This window comes from Leuciscus leuciscus, assembly GCF_965113295.1.
Source record: "Leuciscus leuciscus genome assembly, chromosome: 13".
In the NCBI taxonomy this organism is placed as follows: domain Eukaryota; kingdom Metazoa; phylum Chordata; class Actinopteri; order Cypriniformes; family Leuciscidae; genus Leuciscus; species Leuciscus leuciscus.
Genome location: NC_138737.1, coordinates 21,276,323 through 21,290,572, shown reverse-complemented (window position 1 = coordinate 21,290,572; position 14,250 = coordinate 21,276,323). Strand labels below are relative to the sequence as shown.

At 39.0% G+C, this 14,250-nt stretch overlaps 1 protein-coding gene across 2 annotated transcripts in view; it reads left to right on the top strand.

The window, feature by feature from the left end:
- The window catches only part of kcnip3a (Kv channel interacting protein 3a, calsenilin), a 73,733-nt gene that overhangs the window by 56,774 nt on the left and 2,709 nt on the right, over nucleotides 1-14,250 (top strand). Inside the window, exons 3-6 of one of the 2 annotated variants that reach the window (XM_082187520.1) lie at nucleotides 8,044-8,164; nucleotides 12,432-12,501; nucleotides 12,612-12,682; nucleotides 14,043-14,150. In XM_082187520.1, the coding sequence (XP_082043646.1) occupies nucleotides 8,044-8,164; nucleotides 12,432-12,501; nucleotides 12,612-12,682; nucleotides 14,043-14,150 (370 nt within the window). Of the gene's footprint in view, nucleotides 1-8,039; nucleotides 8,165-12,431; nucleotides 12,502-12,611; nucleotides 12,683-14,042; nucleotides 14,151-14,250 lie in introns of both variants that reach the window. The other variant, XM_082187521.1, reaches the window with a different exon arrangement.

Below are 14,250 nucleotides of genomic sequence, written 5' to 3'. Positions count from 1 at the left end.
AAGATGGTGACCATTTTCAAGATGGCCACCATTTCTGTCAGAGCTCAATTTAATGTGTTAAGGAAGGTTTTGTTTAATATAGTGAACGTCATTACACAACCAGGGCACACTGGTGACTTAACTGCTGTGGAACTCAGCATGGGGTTCAGTGTCAGCTGATCTAGTTTTACTTACACTGTAGTTCTTGACTAGTAGTAATAGTATAGCTAAGTTTAGTGTCCCAAATGCTGTCTACCAGCCCCTCATCAATTAGCTAGTAATAGTAGTTAGATAGCCGCACCTGAATTGACAGGTTGTGCCAGCGCGGGAGAGCCGAGCCAAGGGTAAGCGGGGCAATACATGACTTGTTCATGTATGCTTACCTGGAAGGTGTACAGATCACACGGGACTTAAATGGCACTGGATGAATGATCGGGCTAGGTGTAGGTGACCCGTACCTAGTTGTATCCCATACCTGAATGTGTACTATGTCTATGATTGAGGTGGTAAAAGGATAACCCCTCGGCCTTAATCAGACAACAAACCCCCAAAATGGCAAATGAAAATCCCATGTCAGCCAAGAGGCCAACTGATTGGAAGAAATTTTATCAGCCTCTTTGTCAGACAGACACAAAGGAACCCCTCCAATCACCACCTACCCATCATGTTTCTCAACATGATGGCTATAAAATGATTGCCACCAACATTCCACTCTTACACAAGATGAACAAAATGCCAATGACCCTGGACCTGGAACGACTGGATGAAGGTGGTGGTATAGAAGCTTTGAGAAGGAACCAAGCGAAGTATCACTACAATTGTCGACTTCGGTTCAACAACACAAAGTTACTTCGTGCCCAGAAGCAACAATCCGATGCTCAGTGTAGTGAGATAGATGAAGGCCAAACAAAGCATCGCAGAACCATGATGCAGAAAAGTCTAGATGATCAGGTTTGCTTTCTTTGTGATAACATATCTCCTGAATCTGACCTACGTCAGGTAATGACACTGCAACTGAATGACAGACTACATGAATGTGCACAAACACTGAATGATGCTAAATTATTGTCTCAACTAAGTGGTGCTGATGCCATTGCACAGGAGCTGAAATACCATCATTTGCGTCTCATTCATCTTTACAACAGAGAGAAACCTCAGAAGGCTTGAGAAAGAGTCACAGAGTGAAACGATTCAACCAGCCATCTTTCCTATGGCTCTTTCTGAACTGGTCACCTATATTGTTGAAACCAGTCTCAATTCTGATGGTCCTTCCGCCTTCCGTCTCGCAGATACAGTGGGGAGAACAAGTATTTGATACACTGCTGATTTTGCAGGTTTTCCCACTTACAAAGCATGTAGAAGTCTGTAATTTTTATCAACTGTGAGTGACGGAATCTAAAACAAAAATCCAGAAAATCACATTGTATGATTTAAGTAATTAATTTGCATTTTATTGCAAGACATAAGTATTTGATACATCAGAAAAGCAGAACTTAATATTTGGTACAGAAACCTTTGTTTGCAATTACAGAGATCATTCGTTTCCTGTAGTTCTTGACCAGGTTTGCACACGCTGCAGCAGGGATTTTGGCACACTCCTCCAGACCTTCTCCAGATCCTTCAGGTTTCGGGGCTGTCGCTGGGCAATACAGACTTTCAGCTCCCTCCAAAGATTTTTTATTGGGTTCAGGTCTGGAGACTGGCTAGGCCACTCCAGGACCTTGAGATGCTTCTTACAGAGGCACTCCTTAGTTGCCTTGGCTGTGTGTTTCAGGTCGTTGTCATGCTGGAAGACCCAGCCACAACCTATCTTCAATGCTCTTACTGAGGGAAGGAGGTTGTTGGCCAAGATCTCGCGATACATGGCCCCATCCATCCTCCCCTCAATACGGTGCAGTCGTCCTGTCCCCTTTGCAGAAAAGTATCCCCAAAGAATGATGTTTCCACCTCCATGCTTCACGGTTGGGATGGTGTTCTTGGGGTTGTACTCATCCTCCTTCTTCCTCCAAACACGGCAAGTGGAGTTTAGACCAAAAAGCTCTATTTTTGTCTCATCAGACCACATGACCTTCTCCCATTCCTCCTCTGGATCATCCAGATGGTCATTGGCAAACTTCAGATGGGCCTGGACATGCACTGGCTTGAGCAGGGGGACCTTGTGTGCGCTGTAGGATTTTAATCCATGATGGCGTAGTGTGTTACTAATGGTTTTCTTAGAGACTGTGGTCCCAGCTCTCTTCAGGTCATTGACCTGCCGTGTAGTTCTGGGCTGATCCCTCACCTTCCTCATGATCATTGATGCCCCACGAGGTGAGATCTTGCATGGTGCCCCAGACCGAGGGAGATTGACCGTCATCTTGAACTTCTTCCATTTTCTAATAATTGTGCCAACAGTTGTTGCCTTCTCACCAAGCTGCTTGCCTATTGTCCTGTAGCCCATTACACAGCTCTCTGGTCTTGGCCATTGTGGAGAGGTTGGAGTCTGTTTGATTGAGTGTGTGGACAGGTGTCTTTTATACAGGTAACAAGTTCAAACAGGTGCAGTTAATACAGGTAATGAGTGGAGAACAGGAGGGCTTCTTAAAGAAAAACTAACAGGTCTGTGAGAGCCGGAATTCTTACTGGTTGGTAGGTGATCAAATACTTATGTCATGCAATAAAATGCAAATTAATTATTTAAAAATCATACAATGTGATTTTCTGGATTTAGATTCCGTCTCTCACAGTTTCAGTGTACCTATGATAAAAATTACAGACCTCTACATGCTTTGTAAGTAGGAAAACCTTCAAAATCAGCAGTGTATCAAATACTTGTTCTCCCCACTGTATGTGCAACCTGTACCAGCAGCGTATCCTTTTTCTAACAGTGGCACTTCCTCTCTGTGGACTACACCTTGCCGTGGTGGAGAGGCTTGTGTACTCCAATGAACCTGAGACCTATGCCGGTGGGGATTTTATATCCCTGGCAAGTTTAACTAAGCTGGACAGGTCAAAGGAGAGGAGGCAGACAAAGCAGACATTATGACTATTTGACAGAAATGGTGGCCATCTTGAAAATGGTGTCCATCCTGAATTTTTGAGTGGCACATACCTTTTTCCAAAAGAGTGTTCCTTGAAGAGTATTTCTGCCTAATTTTATGCTTGCATCACCATTTGAACACTTGAAATAATTAATATTCGACAGGAACGGTGGCCATCTTTAAAAATGGCGGCCATCTTGAATTTTTGAGGGACAAGCATCTTTTTCTATTAACATGTCCTTTAGAGAGTATTTGTATAAAATGTTATGCTTGGATCACTGTTTGAATAATTGATATAATAAGCATTGAATAGCAATGGCGGCCATTTTGAAAAATGGCCGCCATATTGAATTTTTGAGTGGCCAACGCCTTTTTCCAAAATAGTGGCCCTTAGAGAGTATCTGTGCCAAATTTCATGCTTCTATACCAAAGTGAACGATTTTTTTACTAATCTGCTGCACTAATATGGCTCTGGGTAGACTAACAGCAGATGGAGAGTATGCTCTGCAATCTACTGCTTTTCCTGCAGTTCCTGGATGTCTATGTTGAATTTACTGTTGAATTTGAACCACTGAATTTGTGGAAGCGAATTTGCAAAGCGAAATAAAATGGACCGAAAAATGCCTGTTGAATATTATAGGTTGTATTTTTAAACAGTTTGAATATTTTGGAAGTGAAATATGAAAGGTGAATATGGATTATGGAATTTTTAATAATGAAAATGTGTTTGAAATGTTTTTAATTGAAATATTCACAGCTTAAATATTCAACCATGTTGAATTTCAGCCCATAAAAATGCAAGCCCTAAAAATACAATGCATTAAACTGCAAGCATGGTTAATGTAATGCCTATTTTTTCCAAGTAGTGCAATTCAACAGGCTTTTTATTTCAAAAACATTTGACATTATTTTTCTTCCATAAAGGGCTCAGTTCAAGACCCATCTGGACCATATTTGCACTCTAAAGGCCCGTTCAAGGACGATAACTGTAAAGATAATGATAAAGATATAGTTCTAAAAATCATTCTCAATATTAAAGAATAGCAGAGTTCACACCACAGCTATAACGATAACGGCACAGAGTAACGATTTCATTGGAATCACTTTCAGAATGATTTCATCCAGCTGATGAACAATGAAAACACTGACAGTCAATCAGAATCAATCCTGCTATAACAAGTTCAAGCACTTAAAGCAGAAGACAAGCTTGCGCTTAGAATAAACAGAACGATATCATCAGCTGGTGTAGACACTAATATTGTTATCTTTATAGTTATCGTTCTCTGTGTTAATGGGCCTTAATGGTAAACATTCATTGACCTTTGACCTCTTAAATACATTTACACTGTTCATGAGCTTACAAAACTGAAAACTTTAGAAGCTGTATTTTTCCATTCCCTATGAAAATTGACATTTTCTGCACTGCTGTCATAAATTAGTTGTGCAATACAAAATCTTAAAGATCACACTTGGCAAGTGAGCAGTGAATAAGGCTGCGAGTAGGAGGATAAATGAAGAACAGTCTCTGTAGATCTACGTCATATCACAAAGGCTGAAATACAGAGAGAACAATTAATCGTGGGAAACTGGTTCACAAGGCAAGGGAAGCAGGATTTAGGGCACCTTATGAGTGTGTATCTATTCCAACAACTTCAAATATTAAAGAGCCACATTTTCAACTTCCTTTACTGTATGTTACTGTGTGAGCATGAAAAAGGTCTGCAAAGTTACAAAGGGAGTTATTCTCTATATCAGTAAGCACTACTTCTGATTCTGAACTCCCTGAAATGCCTCGACTGTAGCCTTGAGTTTTCTTCCAGGAACGTCGGTTTCAAAATATTCCTCATTTAAATAATTCCAGCCCAACGAATATGCAAAATAAAGGGAACGTGGCCTGGTTGAGTTGTGGTAGTGTCTTGTGGTAATGGTTAGGGGCGTGGCATTTCCAAAACCAAAGACCAAATCACAACACTGATCCAGCCCACCAATCAGAGCACACTGCGCTTTTTGAAAGGAGGGGCTTCATAGTAACAGGAACTAAACAGGGCTACGTTTCCCATACAACCACGTAACTCACTGCCTAACCAACATAGTACGACTTGCTTACTTAGTGTCCAAGAGTATGGTCTATTTAAGTCCATATGTCATTTTAACAAGGAATATGCTTCTAACCACAGCTTAAGAGCTGTAGTTCCAACTATGTAAGTTTGTGATGCTGTTTGCTTTCATTGGAACTCATAGTTCATTGGAACTATGGATTTAGGAAACACCAAATCGTTGATATATTGTTAATGACAGAATATTGGTAATATTGGTAATGAAAGAACTTGCAATCATAGTTGGCTAATGATTTTTTGGGAAATGCATCCCAGAGCATTTCAGACAGACTGGGATCAGAGGTGCTGCAACAGTACAAAATATGTGAAAAATAATGTGTTTTTTGAACATTCATGCATGAAAGCAGGGTATACTATTCATGTACACCCTAGTCTCGCATAGCCAGACCTTCAGACTGACGGCAGAAGGTCTGGACTCTATCGCAGCATTTCTTGGCCGAGGACCGCCCAAGAGGACGTTTGACTGACATGTAACACAACCAATCACAGTTTGTTTTGTACCGCGTCATATTTAGGGGCGTGACAATGTCCCTACAATAACAGACCGGCGTGCATCTAATAAATTATTCATTCAAGAACCTTGTGCAAGTTTACTGCATCAATGGAGCCGCGAACTTCACATACTTTTGAAAATACAGCGTTTAGTTGATCGTGGTAAGCGCTCATTGTCTCAGTTGTAAAAACAACGGCTGTCTTCTTCCACGAGGGGTTTTGGCGTCATGACATTTGTTTCCCGGCGGACCGAAAATAAACGCGACACTCGCGCCCCCCGGAAATCCGATAAAATTCAACCAATCAGATGACGACTTCGACATTCCTGAAGTGTTTCCAGTTAAGTGTACCATATGCATCAGACGTTTAGCCAACGTTCCGTGGGCGTGACGTCTGAGGCTGAGACTATGTACACCCCAAATCAAAATCAAGACTTTGTAAAAGGGCATAATATTAAATTCCATTCCACAATAAAACCCTATCAAAAGCATAAAATATTTTTACTTCCTTGTCAGGGAACATTCATTTGAAAGATTTATGTAGTCTATTCATTCATTTTAAGCATATTTTTTATCATCATGTCAAAGTTCAAGATTCATGTTAGGGTTGTGTCTAAATCTAATTGGGACAAACTTGTCTCCTGAGTGGGAGTTTTCTCAATTCCCTCTGAAAATTGTGTCAGAGTGAACTTTTAAATAGACGTGAGAAGAGTAGAGGCAAAGAAATAATGAGAGATGAGAGTTACCAGCATATATCTGGACTTCAGAGTCATTTTGGACACAAGGCTAAGACAAAATGACACCATAAGTGTCATCTTTTTGTTTCTTCCATGTTTTATTGACTTTTTGGAAAAGCGGACCAGATATTTATAGACACGGGACTTCTGCCCATCTTTGTACCTCAAATATGTTATCAGCTTTACAGGATTTTTATGATTCATTCATGAAGCTTGTGGAATTAACAGTCTAAAACAGGACTAACCTGGAAGAACAAGCGTTGGAAGACGTGCTGTGACAGAGTGTTGAGGGACAGAGTGTCAGGATGAGTGTGAGGTGGGAGACAGAGGGGTTACAGACCGTGGGCATCGTCTGCCTGGTCTTAATGTTTCTCAAACTCATGCATCTGCTCGGACTCATAGACATAACTGAGACAGGTAAGAGAGAGAGAGTCGCTAGCAAACGTCATTTCAGGGGTTGGTTGAAAATGGAGCCTTTTGATATTGTTTATATGTCATATATTTACATGAACTTGGACGAATATTCTGGGTTAAATTTGATTAAATTTGGCATTTTATCAAAATATCTAAACTTCCTTAAAACAGAATTACTTTGAGAGGCAAAATTGCATATAATATTCAGAGAATTTGTTTTGAATTTAGTGGATTTTTCTTACCCCATAACACATTTTTTTTCTTATAATAAGCATAAATCTTACAATTCTTTGTTAGATTGAAGCTTAAAAAGCTAATATTTTGGTGTAATTTAATTCATTTTAATATCTTTTGTTCCCTAAAGCTTCATTATTTGCAGTGATATTTTAGTATTAGTATTATTTAGTATGTAGTACTATTTATATACTTTATAGTATATATTAATATTTTGAATGAGTTTACTAATTTTCACTGTAAAAAAAGTTGCTGCCTTACATTAAGTACAATCAACTTGGATATTTAAATCATTTGAACTTAAATTACATTAAACTGGCTTAAAAATGTTGTTAAATCTTGTATAACAAAAAAAAGTTGAAAATTGCTTAACTTATTTTGATGATTGTTGTCATAACTTATTGATCATAGATTTTTAGTTTTAGTTAACAATATAACACTGATTATTTGAAGACCTTCATCTTTTTTGTGTGATTTTTGTTCTAATTTTTGTGGCTTTTCTGTTTCTCTCTCTTTCTCTCCCTTTCTGTCCTTCTCTTACCACCCTATCTCACTTTTTGTCTGTTTTTGTTAAGACGGTGAGTGTAAGCATCGGCCTATTATTTGAGTTATCTACCTTCTTTTCTTTAGCTCTTTCTTCATTATGTGATTGATGACTATATGCTAACTCATATCCAGACACTAGCAGAGCTGAGAAGAAACAAATAGTTAAACCCACCAATTATAAATCCACCCATTATAATTGCTTTAGTGCCATAGTATGTAAACACTTAAAATAAAATAATTCACATTGACATCTGCAGTCAATCACATTGCTACCCTGTCTATCAAACCTCCATCTCTATCCTCTTCCTGCCTGTCTTTGACTTTTATGCTAACTCTTTTGCTTTCACCTCTTCTCTCTCTCCTTGCAACCACTTTTAAATGCTCTCTCACCCCATCCCACCCTGCATCCCATACACTCACCCCCTTCCCGACCCCTTCCCTCTTTTTCTCTCTGCTTCCCCCTTCTTCCTCTCTCTTTTTTTTCCTCTTTCTCTCCCATAGACAGCAGTGACAGTGACCTAGAGCTGTCCACGGTGAGACATCAGCCTGAGGGTCTGGAGCAGCTGCAGGCTCAGACCAAATTCACCAAGAAGGAGCTGCAGTCCCTTTATAGGGGCTTCAAAAATGTAAGTGTCTGTGAAGGAGAGGTGGAAAATAAGGGTTAATGTTGAGGTAGGTCAGTGTTTACTGTGTTTGGTCAGCGGTCAAACTATCAAGACTGTTGCAAGTAGTGATGGGACGGTTGATACCTGGGCTCCGACACAGTTTTCAAAGAACTATTGTATCACAAACTGTACCGATGCTTGAATCGAAATTACAATACCATGTGAATAATGACGTTTGAAGCTTCGAACTTCATGCGGTATCGGAAGGTCTGAACAGCTGATTTGAAAAAAATTGGTGTTGACAAAACAAGTCTGAACACCAGATGTGGCAAATGTGCCAACAATTGTGATTGTGTTAGAAGCTTCGAGTAAAGAATCGAGGCAAAGCAAATACTTTACATTGTGTATAGACTTTTTTTTTATTCTTTTTTTTTAACAACTGTTTATTGGGTTTTCTTTTTTAAAGTCAAGAAACACAAAAATACAAAGAAAAAAGCAACTATACAAATCTAGAACCCACCCCATCCCACCCCTGGTAGACTTCAAAAAAATAAAATAAAAATACAAACATAGAATGTAGACCCAAAAAAATATAATAAAATTAATTAATTAATTAATTACATAGATGTTAAAAAAGTTGACACAATATCAAAAGCAGCATGCCATAAATTGAGAGAAGTTGAGAGTATTCCAGCGGTTAACTAACTTTTTTTCTTTGTTTTTTTTTACTGTGAGAGCGGCTAACAGTAAAATATCTTTGTTGAATGGATAAGGTAAGGTCCCTTAAATCGTTTTTAAAAAAATGGTGTGGGGTCAAACAAATATCAGTGTCCAACAGATATGATAAGTCCTGTGAGAGCTGGGTTCAAAAAGGTGAGAGAGAGGGACAGTCCCAAAGGAAGTGCAAGTACGTACCTAGAGATCCTTGAGAACAAAGATTACACTTGGGAGAGGAGGATAGATTCATATAGAAATGTTTCATAGGAGTCAAGTAAATGTAGTAATTTCCAGTGTATCATTTGATGATTGGGGTTCTTTGAAGACCGCTTAAACATCCTCCATACCTGATCCGAAAATAAAACATGCACATCTTCATTAAGATCCTTGGCCCAAACAGTTGTTATAGATAAGGGTTTGTATGAATGCTCAAGAAGATACCGATAAATAACCGAAACAGAAGAGGGAGATCTCTCAGAAGGAAGGATTAATTTGTGCAGTGGGTGAATAGGTAAATGGGAGTCCCAAGGCACCCAAATGCCCGAAGGTCCGATCTTATTCGCAAATACATATAAAAAGATGTACCTTGTAAATTATATTGAGCTTTAATGTTCTGAAATGATTTTAGACCCCCACATTGTATAGACATTTGTATATAGAAACACAGAAACAAACTATCTGTGCAATGAGAAATTAGTAACACTTCCACGGATATTCCCACGGGGTCAAATTTGGCCGCTGTTAATTGCTGCTACCCAAAATGAACAAACAAACCAAAAAATTTTCAAATTTAACTTCAAAAGCCCAGAGTGCCACTTCTGGCCCCTGCATAGAGACACCTAGTGGATGAATATTGAACTCACAAGTGCCAGAGTGGTAGCAACAAGATGGCTGACCACATGCTGTTTTGTTGAGCTGGAAACCTACCCAAACAAAATCTTCTCAGCAAACCAGCGGTTGGTAAAATTGTGTATTTTTTGTTAATCTATTTATTAGTATTAGTTTGCAGAATGCCTAGAAGTACGTTTTATATTCTTTTTGGATAAATTAGCGACTCTGAGCTAGTTAAAAAAACGATGGGCCAAAAATTACCCTCTGGGTGTATGGGTTAAAAAAAATGTCGGGTCAAAAATGACCCTTTGGTTCTTTGAGTGACTTTGATGGAGAATGGTGACAGTCCTGTATTTGGCTAAAGCCTTGAAATAATTTCATTTGTATAATATATTTTAATAAGTTACCTCAGTAGTACAGGGACAGAGATTAATGAATTAGTATATCTTTTCAGGGAGTATGGCCGCTCCCTTTTCAGGACAGGGAAAGCAACAGAGAAAGATCACTGTAAGACAAGTATTGGAGCAACTTGAAGCTGATGATAGTGACTTTGGCACTGAATTGGACAGCGATAGCGATTCTGATGAATTGTTTCAACCGCATGAAAGTGATGGTGGTGAATCTTCTGCCCAAGACAGTGACTCGTCCAATGACTCGTCCAGTGATGAAGATGTGCCGTTTGCCGAGACTGCTAGCCCACAGATGGAGCCAAATCGTGCCGCAAAAACTTACAGTTGACGAAAGAAAGGCTTTGAGTTGCCTGACGTGAACTTTCAAGGTGAACAGGTTGAGTCGTACCAGGATGGCATGATACGCCTAAAGCCCAATGGGTCAAATTTGGCCCTAATCCTAAATTAGGGAATAAAGGGTTAAAATTTAATAAGTGGATATTTTGGTGTTCAGTGAACTTATAGCAGTAATTTAATGCTGTTCATAATTTTCCAAAGAAGAAAAGGGTTCTTGGGTTCTCCAGGGTTAAGACTAGTCCCAGACTAGAATGCATGTTTGAGCTGTTTTAACTGAAAGCAACTTACACTGACAAATAAAATATGTCGCTACCATTGTTTTGCCTCAAGATGCACACCAGTAATGTTTTTTTTTTTGTTTTTTTTTGTAAGGCATGTTTATAAAAACTACAGATGCCTTGAACTAGGCCTAATCCTGGCTTAATCTAAACTCTGTCTGTGAAATCAAGAAATAAAAGTATTAATGGATTTGTTATTATTATTGTAGTTTTTTATAACAATAATAATAATTATTATCATTATTATTATTTGATATTTAAGTTATTTTACAGAACAACAGTAAAATGATAATACTAAAATGTATAGTTGTTATTTGCTTTCAAACGTTAAACCATTGAGCTTTTATTTTGGCAGAAAACCGCTGGGAGACCTTAATACTTCTCTTTGTTGACATTATGAATTTGGGAAGATTGTTGGTGCATGTTGGGTTCCCAAAAGCAAATTATAAGTGACTCAAACACACAACACTTGCAGAGAAGTACTAGCATTTACTGTGAATTGAAACTGAAAATAAACACAATGCTGTGCTTTGGCTTTACCGGGCAACTGGCGAGTAACATATTTCAATGGCAAATTTTACTCGAATTTGGCACTTTGAACCCTGGCAAACTGTCCCGCAGATGACGCTGCAAGCTCGTAAAGCGCCGTCAAAATAATCCATGCATGAAATAAATGTATTAGACTGCAAAATGTTACGTTTTCTATTTAGTTATAGGACATTTTGCAATTTCAATCATAAAACAGTAACCATTACAGAAGTAACATTAAAAAAAAAACATTCTATGAATGAAACGTTTCAGATTTTTTTTTTCCATGAATAATGTTGTTTTGTTTTTTTTGCTAACGTTTTGAGAACATTATTAAAGATATCAGATAACTCTGAACGAATGTTCTATTAATGTTACTGGAAGAATGTTTGCTACCACTTTGAGAGAACCTTGCCAGAACATTAGCCAACGTTTTGAGAACACCCCCTGTTAGCTGGGAATAAAATCGATGTTATGGAAAAAGTGATGTGTTTAACACTATATATTAACAAAGCACTAAGTTTAAAGAAAAAGGATTTCATTTTTGTATGACAAACTCCGAACAGAACTGCAAAAAATCCAGATTTTTCACATTTAACCACTCAACTCGCGACCACAATGCTAGGGTGTTTGTGTTGGATCGTTGTTAGTGTGTCATGCGGTCGCGAGGGGATCGCTAGGTGGTTTCTTTCTTGCAAATTCTGGGGTTTTGCCAGGGCAAGTATTTTGTAGGGTACTGTGGGTGGTTGTTGGTTTGTTGCTAGGTTGTTTCCCAAGTATTCTGGATGGTTGCTTGCTAGGTGGTTTCTCACTGACCCATCAAGTCAAAAGAATCTACACCAAAATATTATGGACTTGAGTTCAGCAGGTTATAACTCAACCAGGTTGTTTAAAAAGTATTAGCACACCTGTCCTCAACAAGCAGCATGATTTAGTTATCATTCATGTCTGCAGCACAAATAGTATAATTAATTTTTAAAAATGACAGTTCATCTTTAAAGAAAAGCTTTGGGATTGAAAATGTTGTTCTTTCTGTTTGCATAAGCAGATGTGTACAATATAGGGCAGAAAATTAGCACAATGCTCTTATTTAAAGCCTTCATGAGCTGCCGATGTGGCACAGTGAGAATTAGTCCATTATCTGTTTAATTAGATGTTTAATTAGATGTGCCTCTCTTTCCATTTAAGGAGTGCCCAAGTGGTTTGGTTGATGAGGAAACTTTCAAGACCATCTACTCTCAGTTCTTTCCCCAAGGGGGTAAATACAAATGTTTTTCACTAAATCAGTATTTTGGTTTGGCATGAATTCAGATTGGAGACTAATTTGAAGTTTTATATCTTACTGATCTTTTTTCATTATTCCCTCAGATGCCACCACATACGCCCATTTCCTGTTTAATGCATTTGATCTTGACAGAAATGGCTCCATTCGTTTTGAGGTGAGAATTTATTCACTCCTAAGCCCCTTTCACACAGAGATTCCGGAAAATACAATGCTAATGTGTCTCGGGAGTTGTCCCAGGATCGTTTGATTTTGGTTAATTCACACTGCCAGTGATTTTCTGGAATCTGTTTATGCGTTCACACACATCCCGTAAAGACACATGACATCAGGATGTGATGTGTAATGTCTCCGAAGCGTCTTAAAGGCCTGCTGAATTGCCTTGAATGTCACAGCATTATTCAATTTGTTGACGTAATTACCACTGAAACAGGAAAACAGGGCGGGACATATCGAACAACTCCTCCCCTTTTTTTAAAATGGCCAATAGCGTTAGTTTATATCACTGCTCGGCCGGAGCCGTTAAACTCGGTAAAGCCACAGTTTCCTCTTAATCTCTAACCATTTATCCTAATCTCCAAATCACTTTTAAAGTATAGCATTCTGAGCAGAATTCAAATGGGTCCGATACGTTTTCTGGTCTGCGCCGACTTGATCATATGATCCGCTCTGTGCTATCGTGTCTCTGGACTGGAGCAGACTGGGTGTGCTGCGGCGTTTCGCGTGACACTAACGTGAAACCAGACTTCATTCGCCACAATGGAAAGCCTATTTACCCTGTCTGAATCGTTCCATAGTGTACTATGTGCCACTTATCATGTAGAAAATAGTAAATGTGCAAACAAGTGACCGATTTCAGCCGCAGCTTCAGCATCTATTTATAATGTAGTGGGTGGGACTCTTTAGATTCTAGAGAGATTTTGATTGGACAGAAAGTCTGATGAGAAGCTGAAGTGCAGAGTGATGTCATCAAAATCATTGATCCATATTGGCGGAAGTGAGACTGTAAGTTTTGAATGCTTACATTTTGTAAATGTGAATTTGGTCATTGTTTTGGAAGCACTCTAGCTTATAGATAACAGTAAGGCTAACATATTCATACTAAAAGCCAAAAAACATAAATTCTGATTTCATGGGGACTTTAAGTTTGTTTATGATCTGCGATTTCTCTCTCTAAACCACACTAGTGCATTTTTTTTCTGATTCGATCATATAATAGCGTATCGCATACCGTTATACTAGGCTGGCAAACAATCTCAGCTTCAGCGTCATCACTACGACATTACGGCATTGGTCCTGCCTTTTGTTCACGCACGGCGCATTCCGGGACTAATCCCAGCAATGTTACTAGGTCCCCATCCTGGGATTAATCCCGGGACGTGTTCACGTTCACACAGAAGGCACTCCAGCAATTCTATGGCAATTTTCTGGGATCAACGCTCTGTGTGAAAGGGGCTATAGTGTTTCTTTATTACCCTTTATTACCTTTTCCCTGACTCGGCTGCTCTCATTGGCAGGACTTTGTGATTGGTCTGTCCGTGTTGCTGAGAGGATCTGTCACCGAAAAGCTCAACTGGGCTTTCAACCTTTACGACATCAACAAGGATGGTTACATCACTAAAGAGGTGCTCACCAAACCTTTATGCTGTAATGCTCCAGAGGTTCTATCACTGATACTTTTGTCAAGCGGACTCAAAGAGTAATAAGTGGCATGTGTGTGTTTGT